The sequence below is a fragment of the Muscardinus avellanarius genome (genome assembly GCF_963383645.1).
Source record: "Muscardinus avellanarius genome assembly, chromosome: 14".
NCBI classification, from domain to species: Eukaryota; Metazoa; Chordata; class Mammalia; order Rodentia; family Gliridae; genus Muscardinus; species Muscardinus avellanarius.
In genome coordinates, this window is record NC_137800.1 from 33,743,367 (window position 1) to 33,768,559 (window position 25,193).

The window sequence follows — 25,193 nt, forward strand, 5'->3', positions numbered from 1 at the left end:
AGCTCTGAAAACACGAGGGCCTCCTAGAGAAGGAGGAGCAAGTGCCACGGTGTGAGGAAGGCCGGGTGTAGCCCAATGGTAGAGCGCGGCCCTAGCAGGTGCCAGGCCTGGATCCCAGCTTCAGCACCAACAAATAAGCACCGAGGAGGAACAGCAAAGAGGCCCAAGTGTGGCTGGAGGGAGATGGTGATGCATAACTTCCAGGTCACTGAAGGTCATGGCAAAGATACCAACATTTTATTTTGAGTCATTGGAAGCCATTGGAGGTTTTTAAGCTAAGTGGTATCAGTTGCTGATTTCCTTCTTAAACAGATGATTGCAGTTACTGTGCTGAGAGCACTTTAGATTGGGCAAGGATTAAGGCACAGAGACCAGGTAGGAGCAACATCCGCAGTCCACAAGGGAAGTGATGGTGGCCTAGACAAAGGTGATCAGGGTAGAAGTGGAAAGAAACAGGCACGTAAGAGTGAAGATGTAGCCGGGCGTGGTGGCGCACGCTTGTAATCCCCGCGTTTGGGAGGCAGAGACAGGAGGATCACACAGGTTCGAAGTCAGCCACGCTGGTTTAAGAGACCCTGTTTCCAAATAAAAATATAAAAAATAGGTCTGGGAGTGTAGCCCGGAGATAGAAGGGTTTCCAGGAACCCCAGTACCACCAAAAAAAAAAAAAAAGAGTGAAGATGTAAATTTGGGAGTTGTCAGCATATAAATATGCTTGACACATGGGGGGGGCATCGCCTAGGTAGAGAGAATGGCCTGAGATAACAAGAGGTGATTCAGGAAGGTCTACAATGCAGAAAATCAAAACCACATTCAAGTAGATCTCATGCAGAAGGGACACCTCAGCGATTGCAATAAACACACTCAGAGCTAAAGCTTTAGTTCATTGTAACCTTATTTAAGTTCATTCTTCCTCCCTGCATCCATCTTACAATAACTCTGAACTTCTTACTTAGTCTTGAAATAGACTTAACTTAGAGGCAGTATCTGTCCATAGGTGGCAAATTTCTAACAAACCAAACATTAAAATGGGTTTCAAACAGTCAACAGGACTGCGAATTCATGGGGGTCTTTTGTCCATTTATTCATAGAGCAGACAAATATTTAGTAAAAAAAAAATCTACTGGGAGCCTATTATGTACAAGGTACTATATTAGGATATAAAGAAAGAAATGGATCCTGCCATTGTAAATGTGATAAAGATTTGAACGAATAACTGTGGAACTTCAAGAGAGAGGTCAGTTCCTAAGTAAACCAAAGAAAGCATTGCTGAGGAGTTTCACCTTGAAATGTGATTAGGCAGAAACAGGAAGAAAGCATATTCCAGATTGAATAAAATGTGTGAGCAACAGTATGGTATTCAAAACAAGTCCTGTTGTAATAAAACTGAAGAACAATTTAAATATGGAGCATGTAAAGGGAAAGAGGCAGAAGATGGCACTGGGACCCAATTATGAATGCTCCTGAAATACTGTCCAGTGGAGGCCTCAAATTCGTTAGGCAAGGTTGAACCAAGGAACCAATGAGTTTTTCAGCTTCTCGCTAAAGTTAAACTTACTCGAGTGCCAAAATTGATAGAAAACCGAGAAATCAATGAAGAGGCCAGTTAACTTTATTTCCATACATGTCCAAACTGGATGGACAGCATCTAACCATCACAATTAGTGGAAACAGAAGAGGGAGCAGATAAGACAGAGATTTGGAAGGTGGAATTAGCAGAATGGAGCTTCTAACTGAATGTTTAATGGGGTCAAGAATAGGGCTCTCAAATGATACAGCTGGCAAAAATAGGCTTAATGGTTTATTTTCCCATTTTGGCAGGATTTATTTTTCCTAGTAATGCAATATACCATGACAAGGTAAAGTTACATGGGAGAGAGCATGCTTTAATGAACTAAATTACAGATATTTGTTCCATGGAAGTAGGTTAATGGAGACAGACAATAATCAGTTATTAAAATTAGAAATAGCACATGAGATTTTGAAATAGAGGAGCAACTCCTAGCAGCTCACAGGAAATACATATTAATGAAAGGCTTCCTACATGTAGAAGGCCTACTGAATTTATAGGAAATTATTTGAAAATAAGAGGAAATAAATTACACACTGTAGTCTTCAATCACTTATATTCTTAGGGCAACTCAGGAGTCATAAAAATCTGTTTTTCCACCTAACCCATTGGTATTTCACCCTTATCATGAGACATTTTCTTTAAATTATTTGCCCTGTATCCTATAGTCATATAAAACTACTGTCGATCTTAAATTTCATGGTTTCCTTGGGTCTAATGGAGCTCTAAAAAGTTTCTGTATGTTCATAAACTATTTCACTTCAGACATTTCGGTAGCTGAATTCAGTCAGCATGTTTGGGAAGGAAAACCCCAGGTGCAATAAATTGGTGCATCTATTACAGCTGTGCCTTCCTGATATATTGGACTCCATCACCTCCCAGTTTGTGCCAACACTGACATGCACTCCAGAGCTTAACTTCGCTTAGACCATTCATTTGTGCTACTTGCAGCCGTGTGATTGTTTAGAGTGCAATGACAGCCATGCTCCTAGTATCAGGAGTTTTACTTAAATTATCAAAATTCGGAGATGACAAACATGTATGCATCATTCCTAACAATTCTACGTGAGAAGTGTTGGAGGGAGGGAAAAACACTGCTGAACACTGTAGCACTGTTCTAAGGTTTTTCTAACCTGTAATGAAGTTCTTTGTGTCTGAATGATGATTCTTGATGGAGCAAGATGAGCAAACCTTTGAAAATGATACTTAATTCTTTGTAAAGAAAGTGCTGGGCTCCTGGCACAGTTTCTTGAACATAGATAGCTTTGTACTTGGCTATATAGGTAGTAATTCTATAACCTTGTACTTTGCGATGTATGTAGAGATATTGCTGTTCACCATAACTGATAGGAGTGCTGGTAGAAAGCTTCTGAACTCTTTAGAAAATTTGTATTTGTACATAAAGTGTACTTTTTCGAAATAACTAAATAATGTTTGAGCATAATATCTTTTTCACATATTATAAATTTGTTGACATTAATTGAGCTAATCACACTGACGGGGGTTAGGATATGATTATTTTTAATGTATTGAGAAGATAATGCCTATACAGATATTAACTTTTTATAGTCCAGTTTCAAGTCAAATGTATATATTGAAACTTGGTGTGATGGCACACACCTATAATCACAATACTTGGGAGGCTCGGAAAGAAGGACTGCAGGTTCAAGACCAGCCTCAGCAACTTAGCAAGGCTCTCAGCAACTTAGTGATGTTGTATTTCAACATAAAAGAATAAAATAGGGCCTGGGGGTGGTTATCCCAGAGGTAGAATTCCCTTGTGTTCAGCCCTCAGTTCCATAAAAAAAACCACAAACACAAAATATATATGTATTATATATCTTCATTGTGAAATCAATAATATATTAGTTGCTCTTTCAGAAAATTTAGACAAAGTTTTAAAATATTAACTCATTTACCATGATCTCAAAAGTCAGTAGTAGATTGTAGCTTAATATTTAAGTATGAGAATTATTACAATAATTCTCAATATGGATATGAAATTTGCTAGTTTAACACAGATGAGTTGATCTTTTCTGGCTATTATTCCTTTCTTTAGACAGTGACCTATGCTCGGGCTGATGAGGCCATGGGCGTAGGTTTAATCCCTAAATGAGCCAGCTGGTGTGGGCCAGATCTTTGGCCAGGACGCACCTGTCTTGAGCTCACCATCTTACAAATGTCAACGCTAATTCTCCAGGGTGTCTGGGGTGAAAGATGGGTTAGTGAGAATCTGCTCTGACGAGCACACTAACAAGTCAGGCTGTGTCAAGCTGCTGGAGCAGTTACCGTGTTCCTGCATGAAGAGTAGCACCCGAGGTATGATTAACTCAGAATAAATGACAAGAGGCTTTTAGGAGGAGAAAACCAAGTTGGCAGCAGAGTTATTTTTAATTATTGAATAAGATAACAGCTCAAATACGCATTTGTGAATAGCAGCTCTTCAGTGTCTTGCTTTAGTTGCTGTGCTAGGTTCTTTTAAGTTTGTTTTCTCTAGCAGGCATACATGGGCAGTTAACAGCTTCTGCTTAATTCAAACCCAGGTGCTCCATGAAGAGACCACAATTCCAGGAACAGATTTGAAGCTCTCCTACTTGAGCTCCAGAGCCGCAGGGTACAAGTCAGTCCTCAAGATCACCATGACCCAGTCCATTATTCCGTTTAACTTAATGAAGGTCCATCTAATGGTGGCTGTGGTGGGAAGACTCTTCCAAAAATGGTTTCCTGCCTCACCAAACTTGGCCTATACTTTCATATGGGATAAAACAGATGCATATAATCAGAAGGTCTACGGTCTTTCTGAAGCTGTTGGTAAGTTTCATCTGAATCTTCTCTGCATTGAAAAATTCGTCCGAACATCACAGCTATCATAAAATTAAATGTAACCTGTGGAAGGTCAAGGAATAACCAGATAAGATGGGAGTAAGATTACCATCCTAGGGAATGGTCCTGTTAGCTGGTTGAGGCTTACCATGGGATGAGGAATGTGCTCCGTAGGACAAGAAGAAAAATGTATCAACTTTTCTGGCTGAATTTTTTGTTTTGTATGATATTTTTGGGTATCTGGCATATCTTTTTTAATATGTATTTTCTTATCAGGCCCTTTTTGGTTTTCTTTATGACTTTATCTCCCTAACTTTCGTCATTCCTTTTGTGTTGTCTGTATCTGACACTGAAGCAGTTTCAGACCATAATGATATTTAACAAGATATCAAACAAAATTTGTGTCTAAGAATTATTTTACCTCTTTTCACTAGAAAGACCAGTCAGTTCAGGGTAAGGACAGTCTTAGAACATCAAATCACTTGTTTCATTGAATGACTAGTCAGTGCAGTCAGACTTTGACATGTTGAGACATAGCTTCAAGCTCATATCAGAACACCAAAAACTAAAGGAGCATGCATTTCATTCTCTTAGCTTTTACCTGAAAATAAAGAGAGATTCTTTTCTGAAATTAATATGTAGCTTAAACTTGAATTTGTTTAAATGAAATAGTTTCTACTTCTCTCTTTACTTTTTTCTAAGTTTAAATTCCGTTTGTGAAGTCTGAAAAGTTTTTAAGTTGTGAATTATTTATATTCATTCACTGCTAGTATTATTGTTTATTCCTGATACATTAAATATAATGTCATAATCTTTTTGTTGTTCTATTGAACCTTACTTACCGTGTTTTCCATAATTAAACACTCTTAGAAACTTAACAGCTCTAATTATTGAAAGAAAAAAATATTATTTTTAGTTGTTATCATCTAATCAATACTTGGGATTAACTTATCTGATCTTATTACTTAGCGAATTTCCCAATCTGGACTTTGTTTTGTGCTATGAACCTCTTATGAGGTAGTGGTATGGGAAAAAGAAAAGAAAAAAAACTAATTTTCTCTAGAACCAGTAGAAAATAATATTTGGAGATTTAAAAAAAATTCTTCATATGGTCAAATCTTCTTATATAAAAAATAAACTGCTTATAAATAAGTGGAAATATAGTCTCAGAACACAATTGTGAAAAGGGCACTTTTTTCAAAATAATAAAATAAATTACATTTCTGCCTGCAGTTGAGAAGATGAACTGTGATTTGTTTTGATTCCAGTGTCAGTTGGATATGAATATGAATCGTGTTTGGACCTGACTCTGTGGGAAAAAAGGACTGCCATTTTGCAAGGCTATGAATTAGACGCCTCCAACATGGGTGGCTGGACATTAGATAAGCATCATGTGCTGGATGTTCAGAATGGTAAGATCTTGTTCACAGATAGTTAACACTGACCGTCTCCACCTTGGTTAGACTGCAGCAACATCTTTATCTGTGCATGCTATAGCACTAGAACTGGTGGGAAAAGATAATAGAAATGTTTGTAAAGGCTAAAAGCCTGAAGTAGAAACTACATAGTATTCTTATTGAACTTTAAAATTTTCATATGTTCATCTGAAATAATTTTACCGTTAGAACGTAAGTGACTGATTTTGATGCTATAACGAAAGATCCCTGTGTGAACGTCTTTGCCCCAAATTTGCCTACAAATATATAAATCACATATGTCAGAGAGTGTGAGCTAACGTGTTTTAGAAAGGATTACTAAAAATGAAGGCAGAACACTTTTTTGAAGATAAAATAAAGCTAGGTACAGTGGCACTTGACTGTAATCCCAGTACTTGGGAGTCTGAGACAGAAGGATAGCAAGCTAAAGGCCAGGCTGGGCAACTTAGCAAGGCCCCATTTCAAAATAAAAAATAAAATAAGATTGGGAATGTAGCTTAGAGGTAGAGTGGGTTCAATTCCGTAAACTATAATAATAATAATAATAATAATAATAATAATAATATAAAAATGTACATGACTTTATCAAAATATTTCTAAAAGATTTTAATTCTTACATAATTTTCTCTGAATTTTTTTCAATTAAAAATAAAAGAATTCTGCTACTCATTAATATGATAAGGAAATAGGCTCTGAAGAAACATGTTTCTGACATCACAACCCAAAATGGATACATTATTTGCAAAATATGACCAGCTTCCTTTTGTAAAGATACTTAGATTAAACAAATCCTATGGTTTTACTGTGTTCCTAATATTTTGCATGTCAAATTATTTAATGATGCTTTGCTAGAAAAGCAAAACCTTGAGGTAACCAACCTTAACCTCCTGTCCTAAACTGTATCAGTAGGAACTCTCTACTCTCCTTCACAAATAGCCAGAGAAGAACATTTAGAAGGTTGGCTAAATCTACCTTTTGATTTTGCACAAGTTTTATTTTTGCACAAGTTTTGATTTTGTACAAGTTCACTACATTAAACTGAGCTATATATAATACTATTAAATGTTTATAAGTAATGATGTCACTTTTCTCATTAATATTGCTTTAATGTCATTTCCTTTTTTTAAAAAAAAAAAAAGTGTTGTATCGGAGAGAATGCATTTTAATTCTCCAAATATATAGGATCCAAAGTAATTTGCCAAGCCAGTGTTTGAAAATGCTATTTCCTTACCTCTAAGAGATAAGAGGACTGAGAAAATCAGTAGTAAGAATAAAAAATAGAAGCACCCTTCATACCTTTAGTGTCCCATACCAGTGTTAACCTCTTCTTTCCCAACTGTGTTCTGGACATCAGAATGTAGTTTAATTTGCACTCCATAAGGTTGGGAGCAAAGCTTGTAACTAGTACCATGTACATTGGAAAAGTGGGACTCCCAACCAAGAAGGTGCTCCATATGCTACCTCAGAGCTTCTCTTGAATTATCAGTGTTGTCTCAAGCAGTGGTAGATTCAATCTGTTATGTTAGTAACACAAGGATTAATTGTGGTCTTTCAAAATGCAAAGCCATGTGCCAACCCTGTTAGTAGCTGCTCTTGATTATATTATTTAAAATTTTATTTCACACATTTGCACATATTTTCATATTCTTTCAGAAATTCACCACAAACAAAACTGAGGGAAACCTCTCTGGATGCATTATAATGATGATGAGAATATAGGGTAAAATTCTAACCAGTTAGTTACAGGATTTTACCCAGTAGATCATAAACCCATAGAGAGGCAACAAGCAAAGAGTTCCAGGAAAGCCTAGACTTCTAAAAGTCACTGCTGTTGGGATACTCAACACTCAATACCACATTCAGGCAGATTTAGAAGCATCTAGACTCTTTGTACCTATAAACCTGTGTATATATGTATAATATAAATACATACATGTAAACACATTACCCTAAACCAGAATATCTAATAAGCTTTGATTAAAATATCAGGTCAGATGTAAAAGCTGAACTACCTCAAATTCTGTCCTTCCAAAAGTGGTATAAAGTATAAAATATATATTATTTTAAAATGTGAAGTAACCTAAAACACAGGGTTTTCCAGTTTTGTCCAAGAACAGTTTGACAGGTAATGGCTTTCCATAGCAGCCTTTTGTCTAATTGAATAAATAAATTGGCTTGTAATCTTGACAAGTTGTTTGAGCTATAGAAATATCTGACAGAAGAAGAGGAGGCAAAAATGTAGGCAGTGACAGGTGTTTGTGCAGACACCCTGCAACAAGAAAATAAATATTCTAATGTTCATCTTTCTGTTCTGTCATAATAGAGGAGAATCATGAAGGGCCAATCGTTCCAAGTAATGACCGAATAAATCAGGTGCATAGAGTAGCAGGCTGACTTGTAGGATTCTTCTGGTGAAAATTACACAACTGGTTCTTATAGGAAATTATACTTCCATAATTGTCAAATAAAGTAATCACAGAAAGAAGAATCTTAGGGATCATTAGTATATTCTTTGAATATTCAAGGCAAATGCATTTCATCTCTTGTTAAAATCTACCTTTATTTAAATTATTTTTCTTAAATTTGAATAAACCTGTTTTATCTTCCCTGATTTATGTAAATTTGCTATGATTATTACATCACCCAAATAGCAAAGCATTAAAAAACAAAAGTAATCACAGAATGCACCTAAAATGTGCTGAGCTATAAGAGGAACATAATTATTCTGATCACTTCTTCACTTTAAAAATAAGTAGAGGGGGGATAAAACCACTTTCTTAAGTTTTCTATTTGTACTCTCATGGGATTATTGTTTTAACAGGATATCAGCGAAGAAATATAGTCATTAGCTCTGAGAACTGCTTGGAAACATAGAGCATCCAATAAATATAATATATGCAGCCGTAAAGTCAAAGCAGCAGGTGGCTTACACAGATAATAACACATTGAGAAGTGTCATAAAATATGCATGGAACAGTAGCAGCTGACCATCCCATGTATAGAAGGCCAAAATGGAGCCATTGATCTACATAAAGTAATAGAAACATGAATAAAATTAGAATTTCAACACAACTCTAGCTTCTAACTAAGAAAATATTTAATATTCCTTTGGAATTTTTTCTCATATTTTCACTAAAGACTACAAAGGAGCAGACTGACATTTTGTCTTTGTAAAATTATTGATGTTTTCATGCCTTACAACAGAATTGACTTTATTTATTTAACTAACGTGGTCCTGGGAACCAAACCCATGTGTGGTAGGTACGTGTTCTACCACTGAGCTACACCCCCAGACCTTTTTAAAATTTTTATATCAATATAGGGTCTCACTAAGTTTCCTAGGCTGACCTCAAACTTTTAATCCTTCTGCCTCAGAATAGCTGGGATTACAGGTGTACGCCATCTAGCCCAATTATAATTCACTCCAAATAATAAATTGGTCTCCCAGAACAGTTTCATTATGTTTGACACTTTGAATAATTTCATGTATATACATTCTCATATCATATGAAAGTATAAGAATATTTTTAATGCTATAATAAAATTAAAATAGGCTTAGCTTGCACTGTAGCTCAGTGGTAGAGCATGTACTTACAGGTTGGAGACCCTGGGTTCAATCCCCAGTCCCTCCCAAAATAGTCCTTTATTATTCTAATGAACAGTTTTGAAGGCTTGGTGAATATATTCTAACTTTGTTTTCCATCACATATTTTTAGCCTTTTAAAAACTAATAATTTCATAAAAAAGACTCATATTCTGAGACACATTCTTATTAATCAGGTTGATATACAATATTTTCAACATTTTGGCAAACTTACTATTCCCTAAAGGATATTATGTAGAGCATGGTTCTCAAACTTGGTTGCACATTAAGATCACCTGGAGAGTTTTTAAAAATTTCAGTGCTGAGGCTGCACCAGACCAATTAAATCAGAATCTCCCAGTGTGAGAACCAGGCATCAGTATTTTTTACAGCTCCCCAAGCAGTTCCAACGGGTAGCCAAGACTGAGAATCACTAATACTAAGAATTTGGGTTTTTCATGTTATTGTCAGTTCTTTGTTCCTTTTATCAGTCATTATTTAAATTCATCACAGATAATACATTTTAAATCATATCCTAAATATATCCTATGAGCTTTATGGCATCTTATGCTTTGTAATCAAATAGAGTTCTTTTCAGTAGAACTTTAAATAACAGTTTTCCCATTCAAAGCTAAAGGTACTGAATGGTAGGGAGATCTCTAGCAAACATATTTACTTTTCATCTTGTTACTTTTTTTTATCACAATTAGAATGCATTTTCTTTCTTCCAGGTATACTGTACAAGGGAAATGGGGAAAACCAGTTTATCTCCCAGCAGCCTCCAGTGGTCAGTAGTATCATGGGCAACGGTCGGAGGCGCAGCATCTCGTGCCCAAGTTGCAATGGTCAAGCTGATGGGAATAAACTATTGGCCCCAGTCGCCCTCGCTTGCGGGATTGATGGCAGTCTGTATGTAGGAGATTTCAACTATGTCCGGCGGATATTCCCTTCTGGAAATGTAACAAGTGTTTTAGAACTAAGGTATGTCTTTCCTTAATTTGGGATTTTAACTAAAGCCATATATGCTTTAAAAAATGTTGACTGTGTTATACTTACTTTAACATACCTTCCCAATGTTTAAAACTCTCTTAGGAAAAAGTCATTTCTTGGTTAAAGGTAGGAAAAGGACGCCACACATATATTGTACCCTACATGTATACAAAAGTATAAAGCCACCTAATATATAAAATATCTCACTGGATTCAGTGAAATTTTTGTGCTTTGAAAGAATGAAACTATGAACTTTAAATCTCTTGTTTTGTTTATAGAATAACCTTGTATAGACATCTTTTTGTTTCATAGTCGTTGAAAGTGAGGCATAAAATATTTTCCTATGATATCAGGATGGCATAGTAAATTAATTAAACCTATGCTTATACCTTTTTACTAGAATATTAGATCTTCAGATCAGGTTAACCCATCAGCCATAAAACCAATAATGAAAGCACCATGTTGTTGCCTTGCTGTGTTTAAGTTTGATTGTCAAAACAAACCTATTCTCTCAGTTAATTGATAAGCATTGGCCTGCAAAATTCATTTCTAGGGTTATTTCTGCTTAAATGGGTAATTTTCCATGCAACTAATTAAAATCTCAGTATTTATCTCATGATATTTTAGAAGCCTTTTCTAACTGTGCTTAATTTTTTTTTACCTTTTTTATCTGCTTCCTCCAAGAAATAAAGATTTTAGACATAGGTAAGCATCTTAAAGGTTGTTGTATATTTCCAAATGTCATTTTTACATTTCAACATGGCTCTCTAAATATTGTTTTCTAATATTATCATGAGAGAGGAAACTCAGTATCACAGAATATCTAAGGAATTAAAACTGCTTAATTGAACTAGTACTATACAGCATATTGCAAAATGATTTTGCAATATAATTTCAATAATATTTTCAACTTGGTTTGTTAACTAAATTTTGTTACAAAAATACTATAATGAATGCTTCTGTGTAACAAAGAAAAAGAGTTCTGAGCTGCAGTTACTTGACTTACATAATCTAAGCCATATTAAACAGAACAAAATTTAAAGCGCAGTAGGAAAGTTTGAGGAAGCCTGTGAATTTTGACCAATATCCAAGACAGATCATGTTTTATTAGGCCCAAAGCTTATTCAATTGGGAGACTCTGTTTAAGATAAAGAATCTCAAAATATTTTACTTTGGCAAATTGAAAAAAGAAAAAACATGATGATGTGAATACATTGCCAGGGCCCCTGGCTGAGTTTGGGAGGGATCCATGCAAGTACTGGGTCCTAAGCTGAATAAACTATTAACTTCCTGGTAGATTCATCTCTACCTGCAGTTTCTGTTTTCCTAATTGGAAGAGTTTCTAGATTTAAGAAGTGGAGTTTACATTGCTATTATTATAAGGGAAAGGAATTTCTTCCAAGCTAAGGATGAATATAGTTAAAACAGATAGCTCAGTTCAGAAATTTTTCATATTCTTCTTGCTACATGCACTTTGCTAGGGGGGTTATATTAAAGGCTTGCCTAGATACTTTTGACAGAAAAACTATTCTCAGGACATCAAAACAGAAGGAAGAAGCAATGTTTTAAAAGCAAAGCTTGCAAAAGGCCAAACAGGTTGGACATGCCAGATCTAGGTTGCCCATTAAAATAGTTAATGGTGTGTTATCAGATTTAAAAATCAGTGATATTCTATGTCTACTTTAGGTGAGTAAATCAGCATAACCCATTTAAACTATTGCATAGAGATTGACAACTAAGAAATAAAAAAAAAACCAGAGTCCTTCTGAAAGATGTATAGGTATCGCATATCAATGACCAGGCAGAGTCCTATGACCTCTTTCTGAGAGCCCCTATTGATCTTGTACTAATGGCTCAGCCATATGCTAAGATTAACACTAAATCTTCCAGAATACTGAGCATGCAAAGCTCTGCTCTTAGACACCACAGTAGAATATCAACACTTTTCTGGCAGCTGTTGGAGAAAAGAGGAAAGACAAACAGGTATGCACACCAGCTCAATGTGAAAATGCTGCAGGCGATACAGAAAAGACTATCAAAGGAGCTACCTTTTAACAAGCTGGCCTATTACATGTCAGGCACTGTGCCAGATATTTTATATATGTTATTGCAGATGCACATAACAATCCTTCAGGGTTACAGATGAGGTAATAGAGGCTCTAGGATGTTACATATCTTCCTCCAGAAATAGGGAGCAGAGATCTGAAGCACTCTGAAAAATATGTTCTCTCCACTGCACCACACTGCCTGTTTTTATGTGTCCTGATACCTAGGTATCTCTGGGATGATTTGGAGGGCATGCAAAAAAGCCAGCCTTTTACAGTCATTTTAGAAAATAGCTAAATGATTTCACAATCCTTTTAGAAAATACTTAGAGCTATCATCTCTTTCTCTGGGGAAAAAAAATCTCTGAGGTTAGAGCTACACTATTATTCGCACCGACTCAGGGTGCTTGGCTGTGATACTCACCGCAATTTCTCTCTCATGATTCTTTTTCACCTCTCTCCCCTGTACATCATCTTGACCAAATACGGGTGTCTGCATTTCCTTTACATGCCATGCATGCAAAGCTCTGTGGGTTTTATGTTGATGTTCACCTGTATGAAATCAATCAGTGCTAACTGATCACTTACCATGTCCCGGGCTTTGATAAATAGCAATATAATACGAAGTTCTCAAAAACTCACACTCTAATGAGGGAAGCAAGGCATATCTGTGACAGACTGAATGACATTGCTGGTATTATTCGTTGGCACTTAATCATATACATGGCTTCTACCATGAAGGGGGAAGGGGCTGCTGGGAAATGAAAGTATGGTAAGGAAGTTTTCTTGAAAGGATGATGTTTGGGCCATGTCTAAAAGTGAAGTCCGGTTAAACATAGCAGCAAGAAGGAAGGAGGGCAATCATGGGGAGCAGGGAGAATATAGAACAAGTAAAGTTACTGGAGTTTCGGGCAAGATGAGCAAGGCAATCCAATCCACATGACTGAAGCAGAGGATTCATGTTGGTAATAATGGGAGATTCGGGTAGAAAGGCAGGTTGGGTCAGGTAGCTTAGGGCCTTGACCACTCTAAGGAGTGACTCTTCTATGCTATAGGATAACAGAGACTATTTTAGGATCTTGAACAGCGTTCTAGTGACAGTGCCTTTTAGGAAAATTGATCAGGCATCAATGTTCAGGAAGACATGAAGATTAATTAGAAAGCTGATACACAAAACCATGATATTACAGGTACCTAAATTAGAAAACTGGGAATGAAGGAAATTGACCAATAAAATAAAGGCAAACAGAGAATTAAGATGCTGTATTATATGCATGATTGGGAAAAGGAAGCTTATAAAAATATTTAAGGATTTTGATCCCAAATCATCAAACACATGATGGTGCCATTGATCAAAATAAGAATCTACATTGACCCTACAAAATCAACATATTTCTAGCCTGTAATTCCAGTATGTGGAGACAAAGACAGGATGAGTTTGAGCAACTTCTTGAAGTTCTCAACAACCTGGGAAGACCCTATTTCAAAACAAAATTTTTTTTAAAAGGCTGGGGTGTACCTCGGAGTTAGAACACTTCTGAGTTCAATCCCTAGTAACACACACACACACACACACACACACACACACACACACACACACACACACGCTATATTTTTTTTCCAGCTCATTGGAGTTTCTTCATTTAGCTTAAGAAATTGAAATTACTTTCAGCTCCTTCTTCCTATTTTTTCTGCCTATAATCATCTGTTTTTTACTGGTTAAGAAGCTCCTGACTGTCTTGTTTTCTATCTTCACTTTCCAGTAGCATAATCGTTATGAAAGGATTAGGATAAAGTGTTAATAAGAAAAAGAAAATGCCTGATACTCTTATTATATTTTATATGCTATGAACAGTGTCACTGACTGGAAATTAATAGAGGAAATAAAAAATTGAATAAAAATAAAGACATACTTTTACTGTTTTAAATTTCAGAAAAGAATGCTATTAGCTGGCCGTGGTAGTGCACACCTATAATTGGCAGTCCCTGGAGGCTGAGACAGGAGGATCACAGGTTCAAGGACAGCCTCAGTAACTTAGAGAGACTGTCCACAACCTAGTGAGGCTGTGTTTTAAAATAAAAAAATTAATAAGTATTGCCAAGATATTCAGTATATGATCTAAAATTAAAGTTCTTAGCTATACTTTAATGAATAGATATAAGTACTACTAAACAACATATTAAATTTTTTGCCTAAATCAAAGCTTCTTAAATCTTTAAAAAATGTGTTTCTCAGTGAGCTGCAGTGGGCATATGCCTATAATACCAGCAATTTAGGAGGTCAAAGAAGGAGGATCCAAATTCAAGGCCAGCCTGGACAATTTAGCAAGACTTTGTTTCAAAAAAGTTTTTTTTTTTAATGGCTGAAGTTATCACTCAGTAGTAGAGTACCCCTGCATTCAATCTCCAGTATGGGGGATGGGGAGAGGTATTTCTCTTTGATATTCTAAACATTCCTCCCTCAGATATTTATAGTATTCGTTTGCTAACAAACCCCTTTAATAGGTAGTAAATTTTAGCTCATCCTTGTCCCAGTTCTTTAAATCCCAAAATAAAAACCCTAAATTAATTAACTAATACCAGCCAAGGGGCATCTCAACGTGTATGACTAAAAATCAACTTTGTGAATTTTATATTACCCATTAAAGGATCAAAGGAAATGTCAATCACAAGTCTGTGAATTTGAATCAATTAAAGTTCAGATACAAAATTGTAAAGTCTTGATTCAGCATTCCTTATCGACATACTATTTAAAAATCGAGCAGGCACAGAAATACCACATCCCAAATCCCTGCTTGTTATAAGCTAAACAGTCTTTTGGTTACCACAAATAGGCAGTTTTACTTTTATACATAAATATAATTTGTTATGCAGCTTCAAATGCTTTGTGTGCTAAGGGCTATGACACAGTTTCCAACTGAAAAAAATAAAATAAAAGTGCTAATAATGTCTATCCGGTGGCTTGTTCTATGTGAATATTTCTCCAGTCTAAGACGGTTGAATTATGACAAAATAAATGAGCATATCCAGCCCGCACTTGCCACTGGATCTGTGTCTAATTGAATAAGACTGTAGAGAAGATGGCTTGATAATTGTGGGGATCTAGGCAATCAGGATGAGTTAAGAACCAAGGTGAGCTGTAAGAAAGCTTCCTAGCTTGATCTTAGTTTCTTTGGTTTTGCTGCTATTAATCAAAATTGGAATATTAGCTTAAACCCTTCTGAAGTGGCAGAATAGCCGTCAATCACAAAAGAATGCTTTGTGCTCCTACTGCTGAACAGAGATTTCCCCCAAACCATGCATTTTGTAAATCCCTGTGCCCCAGCTGCCAGCTGCAGTTTTCAGTCACTGTAACCTCGAATTTTCATACTAGATGTTACCACTCGTCGAAAACACTCATTTGTACCACGGCGCTGGACCTTTCTAGTGCTCTTCAGGACATTGGAAAGCAAATACCAACTCACCCTGTCAAGAAACTCTCTGTGCTCAAAATCAAATGACCTTGAATCCCAGGCCCCTGGTTTTATGATTCAGATGTGCTCAGCCACCGATTTCTAAACTCACTGTTGTTTTTCTTTGAATACTGCAGTATTCATCCTTCTCTCTTAGGAAGGCAGGGATCTAAGAACCAGCTCTAATTTGCCATGCTAGACTGCACTGCAGGGAATCCATCCCGTTGTCGTTGTCTACCATTCCATAGGGACTATTTCCAGAGGCAAATGCTCTTCTCTGGGGCCACATGTTCCTCCACATTTGTTCCTCTCGATAATAGAATTGTGCACAAAAGTAGAGCTTTCATTTGGCAGAAACTTTTGAAAGCATGGGCATGACGTTGCTTGATTTAGCAATGTCTGTGTCTTCAAGGGAAGGGATGTATCAGGACAGGAAGCAAGCATTTATTAGCAGCATCCGGGACCTTCCCTTATTACCAACCCTCTAGAATAAAGCCAGTGCTGGTAGAGGTACAGCTCAGGATGTGAATGTCCATTGGTTTTGCACCAAGAAAACTCAGATCCCCTGGTTAAAGAATGCGCCATTACCACCCAGGCAGCCACCATCTATTTTGTTTTTCTCATAATGAAAGATAACACAAGACATAGGCAGGATTCATCTGCCTTTATCATTATTCCTCTTGAAACAACTTGAAGTGCTTTTGTTTTTTTGTTTCTTGTTTTATTTTGTTTGATGCTAGTGGGGATTAAAAACAGGGCCTCACTTATGCTCAGCAAGTGTTCTACCACTGAGAAATATCCCCAGCCTTTATTTTTTTTGTTTTAAGACAGGGTCTCACTAAGTTTCCCCCACTGGCCTTAAACTTGTGGTTCCCCTATCTCAGCTTCCCAAGTAGATGGAATTATAGGCATGAATCACTGTACCTGCCTAAAATGGATTTTTGTGTGTGTGGTACTGGGGTTCCTGGAAACCCTTCAATCTCCGGGCTACATTCCCAGACCTATTTTATATTTTTATTTGGAAATAGGGTCTCTTAAGCCAGCGAAACTGGCTTCGAACCCTACTGTCTCCACCTAAAATGGATATTTTAAGATAACCTGCATTATGTTAATAGTTTAGGTTATTATAAACTGCTGTTGTAATAGAAATAAGGAAACAAATTTGAACTATTCAAGTTTGGGTATTTTTGTTGTTGTTGTTGTTTATTTTTATTTTGTACTGGGGATTGAACCCCAGAGTATTCTACCTCTGAGATACACTCCAGATTTTTATTTTGTGTTTTGAAACAGGGTCTCACTAAATTACTGACATTGGCCTCCAACCTGTGTTCTTCCTGTCTCGGCCTCATTAGTACTGGGATTTTAGGCATGCCCCAGAGTGCCCGGCATTTTTTGAAAACATTTTCACAAAGCAAGCCATACTTCAGTTAACAGTAACTATTTTGTTAATGTATATTAGTTTTAAGGCAAAAGGCATTGAAATATAAGAGGACAACAGGACAAAGCAAGTGTTAAAAATAGCTAGCCAGGTTTGGCAGCACATGCCTGTAATCCCAGTACTCCAGAAGCTGAGATAGGAGGATTGTAGGTTCAAGGCTAGCCTTAGCAATATGGTAAGACTCTGTTTCAAAATAAAAAATAAAATAGGGCTGGAGCTATAGCTCAGAGGTAGAATGCCCCTGAATTCAAGCCCCAGTGCCCCCCCAAATAATAATACCTGATTTTTACTGGTGTGTATGATGGACCAGGAACTCCTTCTAAGGATCTTATAGGTATTATTTCCAGTGATTCTCTCAGCTTCTCGTGAAATATGAGTTATTACTATTACCTTCACATATAAAGAACCTGAGGCATAGATACGTTAGATAACTAGCCCAAGATCACAAGTTTAGGAGGAGATTGAGCTAGGGTTCAAACCTGGTCCAGAGTTCATTCCCAAGGATATACAGCTGACAGGGGGGAAAAAGTCATAATCAACTATACAAGTATTCTTAATTACTAAAATCAGGGAGATAAGAATGAGAAGTCTCTCCAATATCATGTCTTTCAAAATAGAGATATAAAGAAGGTAATCATTTGAATAATGCTGTATACATATATGAAGTTTCCACTATCAATCCCAGTGATATGTACCTGAAAGGGAGGGAAGGACAGCACCTGGAGAGAAACACACCAAGTGTTGTTGCGTGTTTGTCTAATCCTATCACCCTATACCTCAGCATGATGCATAATTACAACACATAATAAAAGTATAAATACACCCAACTTGTTTGAGCTGCAATCTCTGTTGTGATCAACTGTATGCATCTGAATGACCAGCTCTGTCAACACCACACTGTGGCAGAAATACTCATACACACACACACACACACACACACACACACACACACACACGCGCGCGCGCGCGCGCGCACGCGCACACACACAAAACTAATAATTGCTCTGAATGGTAGAATGATAAGTAATTCTTTACTTCCTTATAAAGTAATAAGTTACCATGCAATTTGTCTTGCTGCGTTTAAAATTTTAGACATCACCTTAAGAAAATGTTATAACACTTAACATGGCAAGTCAATCATTTGATAGAACCCAACAGTTCTGAAGTGTTTTTATTCTGTAATGACTTGCATTTCTTTATAAGTTCTTCAAACCATCTTTTCCCCTTTTATACATATTTACACACTCAAGATCTCTTACTCTGCTCTGTCTCTTGTTGCAAAAGATTTGAAGTCTTTAAAAGATAGCCACAAAACTGATACCTTTGCATGCCCCTGAATACCAGCGTCTCAGCTGTGGAGCCCTTCAGACCTCCAAAAAGCCTGTGCAGACTCTGATCTGCTGCCCTCCTCTACCACTGGGAGAAACACTGGTAGAAACTGTAACCTTTTATTTTAAGAGTAAGATTTATCATAAGACAATAAAGTATATATATTTAGCACTTAAAATGAAGAGTACTAGTAGTAAGAACTGTTTCATTAGAACGTGACCTCATTGGAAATGATAAAGCCTCTATTAGAATAAAATGTTCATGTAGATTTATACTACATAGTGTATATGTTCATGTATAAAATAAATGGAAACATAAGTGTGTGTGTGTGTGTGTGTGTGTGTGTGTGTGTGTGTGTGACTGTGGAGGGAGGAAAAGAATATGACAATGAGAGTTAATTGGTTAGACCAAGCTTGTCAACAAAAGAGGCACGGAATCTAGCAGATTCCTATCAACTGACATCTTTGTTGGAACACCCAGTCATTTCAGTTTTTTTTACTTTTCTTTTCAGGAGCAATATTCACATGTTATAAAATTACATTAATTCTTAAGAATGGGGTGTTGTTTGTAAGGAGGTTAATTTTTAATCCCAACTATATATATATATGTTATAGTGTGTCCGTTCCTCGATAAAACTGATCTTATCATTTTTGCAGACAATGGAACATGAAATATTTAATATTTGTTTTGCTTTATACTTATAAAATTGAGACAACTACATTTTGTGAATGAATTTCTATACCTCAGACAGCAGCTCAGTTTCCAAACTGTAAAAATAAAATTGATTAGCCAGGTACAAGGGTGCATGCCTGTAATCCCAGTACTTGAGAGGCTGAGACAGGAGGATAGCAAGCTCACTACCAATCAATCTCAACAACTTAGGGAGAGAATTGCTACCCCAGGATCACAATGTCTTGAAGCATTATTAAATATACTGCTCATTTTCCAGGATTCTGTTTTATAACCAGTTTCTTGTGACCTGTTCTGTTTTGCTTTTAAACACAACCCACCCTCGCCCCACTCAGTACCCCCAGAAGTATTAAGCGGACCTCTCTTGTGATGTACACGTATGATCCTTTTTACAGCAGTAACCCAGCTCACAGATACTACCTTGCCACTGATCCAGTCACAGGAGATTTGTACGTTTCTGACACTAACACCCGCAGAATTTATCGCCCCAAATCACTTACGGGAGCCAAAGACTTGACTAAAAATGCGGAAGTTGTTGCCGGGACCGGCGAACAATGCCTTCCATTCGATGAAGCGAGGTGTGGGGACGGAGGGAAGGCTGTGGAAGCAACACTCATGAGTCCCAAAGGTACCGACACTTACCAATTTGAGGGTTTCTTTTTATTTAAAAAGAGAAAAGAAAGAAACAGGAGGTGTAAAAATCCAGTTACTGCCTGATGGTGTTTAATGCTGAGTCTAACATTTTACCTGCTACTGTGTTCTGGAAAGCCATTTCATGTCTAGTGTTTTTAAAAACCATTTAGCGTGAAACTGCTAGAGCCCTAAGTTGATTTTACAGTAAATATTAGGTTCTTGATATTTTCTTTATCATCAGACCACTTTTTTAACTTTTCAAAGAATCAAGCAACTATTCTATATTATTCAGGTCACATACAGCTAAACTTCAAGGAAGTGTCCAAATTCTTTCATTGTTCTGAAATTTCTTTGTCATGAATGAGTCCCAGCCTCTTTTAAAACCATTGCTAAGCAACCCTCTCAGCTCTCATCCACTTTGGAGCTGTTAAACTTTTGTTTCTATGCCATGGGAAAAAATGCTTGCCGTGAGGAGTTTCAGAGGTAACAGAAGCTAAAATTCTGTGTGATAAAGGCTCTAAGCCAGTCAGGACTGACTCCTTCCTCTTATATTATGCTATTCATTGCAATGTGTTTTGGTTTGGGGCTTTTTTTTTTTTTTCTGATAGCTAGTGACTATTATGTTAACAAGGACTGGGAAGAAGTATTTGTTGTACTGAATTATTCATAATAGCAAATTTCATTGTAACAAGGTCAAAAAAACACTAACCTTGGCTTAGATCTATTTTTGTTAGAAGGATGTCATTACTATAACTTGACTGTAACAGCATTTGAACCTGTTTCTATAATTTATAGACTACATCATTATTATAAACATTATAATTTTATACTTGATACACATAGGCACTAAGCCTATGTGATACATGTGCTCACTGGAGAGTCTTAAAAACTTAGATGCTTTATTGCATTTTAAATTTATTGGTTGGGTCGGGCGTGGTGGCAAACACTTATAATCCCAGCATTCAGGAGGTAGAGGCCTGAGAATTGCAGTTTGCTGTCACCATCAGCTACTTAGCAAGGCCCTTTGCAACTCCATGAGACCCTGTTTCAAAAATAAAAAGACTAAAAAATAGGGCTGGGGGTGTAGCTCAGAGGTACAATTCCCCTGGGTTCCATCCCCGGTACAACAATAAATAAATAAACAAACAAATTTATTGCTATTGTCCATGCCTATGTTGTTGTTGTTTTTTAATGCTTTTGAAATTAGCAGTCTTGCCTAATACATGTCATCCATATTATCTCTGTAGTAGCTAAATATTGAGTTTAGTAATGGGCCTAAGAATCTAATCAAAATTAATGCAGGGTTTTTTGTAGTACTAGGGATGGAACCCAGAGGCATTGCGCCCCCAGTTATATTTTGTATTCTTTTTTTTTTTCTATACTGGGAATGGAACCCAGGGACATTCTACCTCCAACCTACACCCCCACCCCTATTTTTTATTCTTTATTTGGAAACAGGGTCTCACTAAATTGCAAAGAGCCTCACTAAGTAGCTGAGGCTGTCTGAGAACCACTATCCTCCAGTCTCGGCCTCCAGAATGTATTACAAGCATGCACCACCATGCCTGGCTTTCTTTTTATTTTTTGAAATGGTCTCACTGAGTTGAGAAGGGCCTTACTAAGTAGCTGAGGCTGTTCACGAACCGCGATCCTCCGGTCTTTGCCTAAATAATAGTAACACTTTCTTGTCTTGGATAAAGGGATGGCAATTGATAAGAATGGATTAATTTACTTTGTTGATGGAACTATGATTCGAAAAGTTGATCAGAATGGAATCATCTCAACTCTCCTGGGCTCCAACGATCTGACATCGGCCAGACCTTTAACTTGTGACACCAGCATGCACATCAGCCAGGTAACTAAAACACTCAGCCCAACTGTTTGTTTTCTTCTAAGTGACTTAAATTGCTGTTAGTGAGCTGTGATGGTAATGTATTAAACTGCATAGATCATGTGTGGTGGTGGTTGTGATAAAGCTGTTCCATTTAAATGTATCTCAGGAACTAATAAAAAGTTATTTTCTTTTATAATTCTGCACTTGATAAATTCAGTGAAACACAGAACAATTATCAGTAAGAAATGCTAAGCATTTGTAATAAAATGCCAGTAAAGTAGCAGCATGCGGATCCTCCAAAAAGAACAGAACAACTTGAATCTCTAATCTTTTGATTGCACAGACCCTTTGAGTAGTAGAGAAAACCCACTATGATTAGTCCCAACTGACTTATATTTAGAATTAGGAACTTTACTCTCGGCCTGATTGAAAACACAATAGAATACTAATGTATTCATAACCTAGAAAGCCCTGACATTTGGTGGTTATTACTGCTATAAGGAACATAAGTGTTCATATCTCGGTGATTATCTGTTGACTTACTACATAGAAGTAAATTTTCTGTTTGGCTCTAACTAGCAAATCTTAACCATGGGCTGCCTTTTTAAGTATAATGTTATTTCCTACATTTGTCTTCACTCAATATGTTGAGGTTTATTTTGCTGTAGATATTATGGAAAAAAACAATTTTAAAACAGTTTATCAAATTAAGGTTAATTTCCCTGAATGGTCTAATTGACTCTTCTGGCAAATGAACTGCAGCACAATCACTGACTAACCAGGCCATTTCTTCCTTTATTAAGGTGCGTCTGGAATGGCCCACTGACCTGGCCATTAACCCCATGGATAACTCCATTTATGTCCTGGATAATAACGTAGTTTTACAGATCACTGAAAACCGTCAAGTCCGCATTGCTGCTGGCCGGCCCATGCACTGTCAGGTTCCTGGAGTGGAGTATCCTGTGGGGAAGCATGCGGTTCAGACAACACTGGAATCAGCCACCGCCATTGCTGTGTCCTACAGCGGGGTCCTGTACATCACCGAAACTGATGAAAAGAAAATTAACCGAATCAGGCAAGTTACAACAGATGGGGAAATCTCCTTAGTGGCTGGAATACCTTCAGAGTGTGACTGCAAGAACGATGCCAACTGCGACTGTTATCAGAGTGGAGATGGCTATGCCAAAGATGCCAAGCTCAACGCCCCGTCCTCCCTAGCTGCCTCTCCAGATGGCACGCTGTACATTGCAGATCTGGGAAACATTCGGATCCGCGCTGTGTCAAAAAATAAGCCTTTACTGAACTCTATGAACTTTTATGAAGTCGCCTCTCCAACTGATCAAGAACTCTATATCTTTGACATCAATGGTACCCACCAGTACACTGTAAGCTTAGTCACTGGTGATTACCTGTATAACTTTAGCTACAGCAATGATAATGACATCACTGCTGTGACTGACAGCAATGGCAATACTCTTAGAATTCGACGGGATCCAAATCGAATGCCTGTTCGGGTGGTATCTCCAGATAACCAAGTGATATGGTTGACAATAGGAACGAATGGGTGTTTGAAGAGCATGACTGCACAAGGACTAGAATTAGTTTTGTTTACTTACCATGGCAACAGTGGACTTCTAGCCACTAAAAGTGATGAGACTGGATGGACAACATTTTTTGAGTAAGTACATGGAAATTCTACTTTGATCATAAAATATTGTGATATCGCCTGGCATGGTAGCACACGCCTGTAATCCCCGTGCTTGGGAGGCTGGACAGGAGGATTGCACTGATTCCAAGCCAGTCTTAGCTACTTAGTGAGGCTCTCAGCAACTTAGTAAGACCCTGTCCCTATTTCCAAATGAAATATAAAATGGGTCTGGGAGTATAGCCCAGAGGTAGAAAGCCCCTGGGTTCCACCCCCAGTACCACCAAATACATTAGATAGATAGATAGATAGATAGAGAGAGAGAGAGAGAGAGAGAGAGAGATACAGAGACAGAGACAGAGAGAGACGGAGAGATGTAGATATAATAATATAATCTACAGTAATAATAGTCTCAAGGGCCATGACTTAAAGTCCTTCATAATTTTAGTCCCCCTTTTTCAGAAAGAAAAGATAAAATTATTAGATTCAGAGCCTTCGAATGGACCCATCCAAGTAAGAAGGCCTAAAAATTTCATTTAGTCCTATGATAAATTTACCTCTTCTTAGAAATTAACATTTTGCTTCAGACAGACTTAGTGCATTAGCAGCAAACCTTTTAAGAAACAAACCCCAACTTTGGGTTTAGACAATAAACCCTTTGGGTTTGGATTTTCCCACTTGATAAAGCTGACTTTATCGGGAGCTTCCATTGAGGGAACACTTTAAAAATATTTACACTGAACTTTGATGATTTCATCAGTACTACAAATGCTATTCTTATCAAATAGAGGGCTTAACTTTTTTAAATCAGTTAGTAGAGAAGCTCAACTGCACTTAGAAGAGCCTCGCAACTAAAACTAGAATGTTGGTCACCTCTAAAAGCATATGAAAAGGTCTGAGGTCTGTTCAGTCTGGGTATTCTACTAGCTATATGGAACGGCGGCCTTAGCAATATGCTATCTGAATAGACATATTTGGTGAGGTCAGTGAGAGCAAACTAAAAATTAGCCCGTATACATTTTATGGTATATGTACTATGCAATGAGCACATGTGTAAAATCATTTTCGATTGCTTGTTCACTTGACTAGCACTGCATAAGCCATGAGGGAAATTAGATGTACAGAGATGGCATGTTGACAAATGCAAAATAGTCCTTGGAATGAATATTGAGTTCCTCGGTGTGATTTTCACAATGATATGCCAAAGCAAAAGTATTTTCTCTAAGAGCATACCTCTAAGATTATAATAAAAGTCAGTAGGAAAAGTGATTCAACATACAAATATTTTCCACGCAGCTTCTCTGGAATGTATCTTACACATAAAGTTGAATTCTCCTGTAGCTCGAATTGCTTTTCTTTTTTGACAGATTCCCTTTTAATAAAATGAATGTTCCCCAGCAGCATGATTTTGTCAGAGGAACAAACCTTTTCAATTGAATTACATTAAAATTCTGTTCTTAACATTCCTTTTGCTCATTTTAGGATCGCAATAGGAAACGAATAAATTGGAAGTTAATGGAAAGCACTTCCTTTGCACCTCTTTCAAAGTGATAGCAGGCTATGTTGCCAAAGAGGCGAAATGGAGCACAGAAAAGTGCTCCCGTCCCTGAGACCGGGCAGGAGAGCCGCTCTGATTATAAGATCTTCAGGACATGATGGTGGCATGGGTCGAGTTTGACTTTAGTTGAAAGTGGGGAGGAAAAATAGAGAAATAAGTTTTTAGTA

General features: G+C 37.1%; 1 protein-coding gene across 10 annotated transcripts in view; it reads left to right on the forward strand.

Moving 5' to 3' along the window:
* Positions 1–25,193, forward strand: part of TENM3 (teneurin transmembrane protein 3) — a gene marked incomplete at both ends in the record, with an annotated part of 500,748 nt that overhangs the window by 434,758 nt on the left and 40,797 nt on the right. For 4 of the 10 annotated variants that reach the window (XM_080710678.1, XM_080710681.1, XM_080710683.1 and 1 more), the window contains 6 exons: positions 4,114–4,381; positions 5,662–5,805; positions 10,144–10,393; positions 19,752–19,984; positions 21,690–21,844; positions 22,627–23,501. In XM_080710678.1, coding sequence (XP_080566804.1) covers positions 4,114–4,381; positions 5,662–5,805; positions 10,144–10,393; positions 19,752–19,984; positions 21,690–21,844; positions 22,627–23,501 — 1,925 coding nt within the window. Of the gene's footprint in view, positions 1–4,113; positions 4,382–5,661; positions 5,806–10,143; positions 10,394–11,086; positions 11,108–19,751; positions 19,985–21,689; positions 21,845–22,626; positions 23,502–25,193 lie in introns of all 10 variants that reach the window. The other 6 variants (XM_080710680.1, XM_080710682.1, XM_080710686.1 and 3 more) reach the window with 3 other exon arrangements.